Source organism: Orycteropus afer, unplaced genomic scaffold (assembly GCF_000298275.1).
Source record: "Orycteropus afer afer isolate SDZICR_OR568_19922 unplaced genomic scaffold, OryAfe1.0 scaffold00393, whole genome shotgun sequence".
Lineage (NCBI taxonomy): Eukaryota > Metazoa > Chordata > Mammalia > Tubulidentata > Orycteropodidae > Orycteropus > Orycteropus afer.
In genome coordinates, this window is record NW_006921980.1 from 2,148,198 (window position 1) to 2,153,349 (window position 5,152).

General features: G+C 34.5%; 1 protein-coding gene across 1 annotated transcript in view; it reads right to left on the minus strand.

Moving 5' to 3' along the window:
* The window catches only part of MAPK9 (mitogen-activated protein kinase 9), an 86,556-nt gene that overhangs the window by 34,274 nt on the left and 47,130 nt on the right, over nucleotides 1-5,152 (minus strand). Inside the window, exons 2-3 of the mRNA XM_042782621.1 lie at nucleotides 3,907-4,036; nucleotides 1,258-1,316 (exon numbers count right to left, since the gene is read on the minus strand). Coding sequence (XP_042638555.1) covers nucleotides 1,258-1,316; nucleotides 3,907-4,036 — 189 coding nt within the window. The remainder of the gene's footprint in view (nucleotides 1-1,257; nucleotides 1,317-3,906; nucleotides 4,037-5,152) is intronic.

Below are 5,152 nucleotides of genomic sequence, written 5' to 3' on the forward strand. Positions count from 1 at the left end.
GATGATGGGCTCAAGTATAGCAGGGATTGTGGGGCTGGCGCAGGATCAGGCAGTGTTTCGTTCTGCTGTGCATGGGGTCGCTACGAGTCAGAAACGACTCGATGGCACCTAACAAACACCAACAACTGCACTGTCTGTTCCTGCTGTCTTGTGTCAATCTTCCTCCAAGTATCTGTGTGACTGACTCCCTCAATGTTCTTCAAGGATTTCTTCTAATGTTACTAACTCAGTGAGGATTTTCCCAATCACTCTATTTAAAATTGCAACTTGACCCCCAACTTCCAGCACTTCTGATCCTCCTTACCCAGCTGTAATATTTCTCCATAGCAGTTATCACATTCTAAGCAACTAGATTATTTCCTTATTCATTATGTTTATTGTCTATCTTCGTGTGGTAAAAGGCCAAGGTACAGGAAAGAGTATTACTAACTCAAACTCACTACCATTGAGTCGATTCTGACTCACACTGACCCACATTGGGTTTCTGAGGCTGTAAATCTTTACAGAAGTAGACTGTCCCATCTTTCCTCTGTGGAGCAGCTGGTGGGTTTGAACCTCTGACCTTCTGGTTAGCAGCCAAACGCCTTATCCATTACGCCACTAGAGCTCCTTATTACCAACTACATTTCCTAATTAATAAAGGGGATTTTTTTCCTGTTTTGGTCATTAAGTACACCAGTAATAAGAGAGTGCTTAGTACATGGGTGGCAATCAATAAATACTTGTTAAATGAATGAATAAACCAACGTCTTAAAATGAGGTTAAGCATTATGCCTCAAATTAATAATAAACAAAATTAGTGTTTTATATGTTAGTAAGATACTCTCAGATTTTGGAAACATACAGTTTCTAATGACTTAATCATTTCGATAGTAATTGTAAACAGTTGAATCCTCTAATCTTGGCTATCAGAAGGGCAGAGAAAAACAAGTTCCAGTAAAAACATATTGATTCAGGAGATCAGTAGCATTAAGTGCATTAACAGTCAGTGTCAACCCTGAAGAATTCTTTTCAGTTGTAGTTTATCTTTTATGGAGATCATAACCAGCTAGTCTTATCAATCACAAATAGATGAATATTAATTTCCATTTTTTCTTACTATTTCCCTCCCACAAAGAAAAGTGATAACATCATTAAAAATGTATTGCCACCACCATTTCCTAAGTAGAAAAAACAAAAACAAAAACCCAGGTATTTTCCTCTCTAAATTTTCCATTTTTGATGAATAATACATTACTGAATAAAAATGATACTTACACATCTTGAAATTCTTCTAGAGTTTTTTGTGGTGTAAACACATTTAACAAACTAATTATCTGAAAAGAGAAAATTAATTATACCTCAGTATGCCCAGATAGCCTTACTCTTTATAAAAATTAAGTTTAACATTAAACTGTACTAAACTAGAAAAAATAATTACAGCAGAGGCCAATACTGTTATTATTACTTTTAACAAAACATCATATTATGTGACATTTTAAGATAGATAAAAAATTAAGATTCATACCTTGTAAATAAAAATATACTTTTAATCATATTAATTTTAAGTACCCTTAATAATTTAAATGATTATTATAGAATTTTAATATATAATGGCTGTCTCCCAACATAAAAAAAAATTGAAATTATGGGTGGAAAAACACTTAAAAAAGAGATATGTTAAATCAGCCATAGAATACCGTAGGGAGTATAGTTCAACTCTGACACACATGGGGTCATGATCTATGGCAAATATTTTTTTTTTTTCTTTTTCCTTTTATAAAATGCTACCTTTAGGTTAGCAGTCAAGTACTAATGGTTTGTGCCACCCACGGACCTTCTAGATATATAAACACAGAATAAATGTATAAGATCACATTCTGTGATCAAAACAATTTCACAGGGAAAAGAGAGAGAGACAGAGAGAGAGAGAGAGAGAGAGAGAGATGTTAACTCTGAAAGTTTAATTGCTATGTATAAATTTCTAAAAAGTTTTCAAATATGAAGGCTAAACTCATATTTTTGGTGTGATAAAGAAGAGAAAACCTCTAAGTATCATTTACTTCACTATTGCCAGCCTAGAGGGTTAAACGTCAGACCCTACTGTGGACCTTTTGCTGGTGTTCCCTCTACAAGCCTGCAGAAAAGAAACTGAGTCCCACCATTTGAGTAGGAGATAGCACAGTCTCATCATTTCAGTGATAGAGGGAAAGACAAATTACTCAGTGTAAATGGGACGAGGGTGACTGACTAGGCAAGGGAAAACAAAACTGGATCCAGACTTTAATTTTTATACCAAGATAAATTAAAAATGGGACAAAGCTATGAATCTGAATATGAAACCATACACATATTAGAATATAGACAGACATTTACATAATCCTTAGGTAGAAAATGTTTTTCTAATCTTCATTAAAACAACCTAGAAAATTAAAATACATTTAAACAAAACCAAGAACAAGCAAGCAAAATCTTCAATATACAAAAAAGCACATAAACAAAGTCAAAAGATAAGGGAAAAAAATGAAGCTTTAATGTAACAAACCTTCTATTAAAAAAGACATATGTATAAGGATGTTCACTGCAGTACTCCTAATAATAGCAAAAAATTGGAAACAATCTAAATGTCCAATAGGTGATTGGTTCAATAAATTATAGTAGAGCTATACCATGCAGCCATCAAAAACATGGTACATATCTATGTACATTAGCATATAGGAGGTTTAGGCACATTCCACATGGGAAAAAAGCAAAGTACAGAAGAGCATGATGGAAAGCCTCTTGTTAACACACATGAACACACATATGCATAAGAATGCTCAACAATATGTTAACCAAAGTGATCTCTGGGGGGAAGGATTCAGCAATTTTTGCTTTCTTGTTTACAGTGTTTGAATTCTTTTGAATAATAAGCATTTTTATAACTTGAATTAAAAAAAAATTAGTAAAATAAAGCATGCATTTGAGAAATTAAAAAAAAATCCAAACTATAGCCTCAAAAGAATAAATCTAACTTAGTTTCAAATTTAATATCTAGCTTAAATGTTAAAATAAAGAGAACCAAACCAAACTCACTGCCATCGATCGAGTCAATTCAACTCATAGTGACCCCTCCTTGGGTTTCCAAGGCATTATCTCTACAGACGTACATTGCCCAATCTTCCTTCCAAGGAGTGGCTGGTGGGTTTGAACTGCCAGCCTTCTGGTTAGCAGTCAAATGCCTTAGGCACTATGCCACCAGAGCTCCCAAAATAAAAAGAGGCACATATAATTTAGTATAATCTTAAATACTATTTTTTTTTTTTTTTAAAAAGGCCACCTGAGGTGACCTTCAAAGCTCCTTCTGAATTTAATATTTTATGGTTTTATAATACGGCAAGTGTATAAAAATAGTTCTCAGAGACCATCAGGACATACAATGTGCCTATGTACCACCTCATTTTCTAAAGATATATAATTTCTTCTTAAAAGTCATAGGGCTTTGATTTCTGTGGCAATGCTAATTACAGCTACCCTTAAGTGTAACATTATCTAATATTTATTTTAAAGCAGAGATGTCTGCAATATAAAAAGCTACTTATAGAATGATGTTTTTCCAAAAAATATTTACTTGTTTCTCAATCTGTTAGGCCAATATCATTTTCATTTTATAGAAACAGAACTAATGGAAACCAAGTGATTACGATTAATTTACATTCCTATCTTAGTTGAGTGACCTAAATTCCTTATGGACCATGAAGCGTAGTTCTAACTTCAATTTTCCCCCTTGTTAACTAAAAATTTTGCCAATAAAATATACTTAACAGTAATTTTTATCACTAGTTTATCCTAGGTCTAAAGTCAACGTATCTCCACAAGACCCTGAAGATTATCATATCAATGACAATATTAAAGTACACAAAGGAAATACATACACAAATAACTTACATTCTTATGATTGACACATTTTAAGAGGACAAGTTCACGATAAGCTCTCTTTGCATGGGTTTGATTCTGAAAAGGACGGCTTAGTTTCTTGACTGCAACATTTATCCCAAGAACTGTATCAAAAGCAGCACTATAATTAGGAAATATAATACACAATCCATTAGAGCAGGTTTTGGAAGATGAAGCAATGCAGACTATACATTCAATGTATTATCATTTTATGAGTAACAAATAAGGAAAACTCCTTCTGAATGTACTTAGAAATCACTGAAATGAGGAGAGGCTGTGACCACATGACCAGAGGATACTTGAGCTGATCAACAATCAATTAGCCTGTACATACTGAGATGGTCTTAAAAACAAAACAGAAGCACAACTAAAAGCCTTGGTTGCTTGTTTCCACTCAAAGTGCTTATACTATATATGATGAGCAAGGCAAGTGTGTGGAATTTGAAAGAGCAACTAACTCCTTTGCAGAGGCGTAGACATTTCTGTTGTAGATAGGATAGGATTCAGCAATCCTTTAGACACCGAATTTTCATTACATTAAGTAGAATATATGTTTAGAATCAGGAAATTTAATACGAAGCATGGAATACTGGTCAAGACACCCATGAGTATATACAGGGTTGGCAGAGGCTATTTCTACATAATGCACTGCAAATATATCCAAGATTATTGTATGGTACACAGGCAGCAAAGTTCTGAAAACTTTTTAGCCATAACCAAATACCTTGAGGGCTTAGGGACTTAGGATCATAGTCGTGGTGGACATCTAGTTCAATTGGCATAACACAGTTCACAATGACAGCGTTTTTTACATCCTATTTTGGTGAGTAGCTGCTGAGGTCTTAAAAGCTTGTGAGTGGCCATCTAAGATGCAACTATTGGTCTCTCCTGGTCTGTAGCAAAGAAGAGTGAAGAAAATCAAAGGCTCCAAGAAACAATTAATCCAAAGGACTAATGAACCATGAGAACCACAGCCTCCGCTACCCTGAGACCAGAATGCCACTACCAACCACTCAGATCAGGATGATAACAAAAGGTCCCAGACTGAGAAGGAGAAAAAAAAAAAAAAAAAAAGAACAAAATTCAAAACCATCTAAAAAACAAACAAACAAACAAAAAACAGGCTAAGTGGTCTGATAGAAACTGGTTTGTTGTTGTTGTTATGTGCTGTTGAGTCAAATCCGACTCATAGCGACCCCTCCTTGGGTTTCCGAGGCAGTATCACTACGGAAGTAGG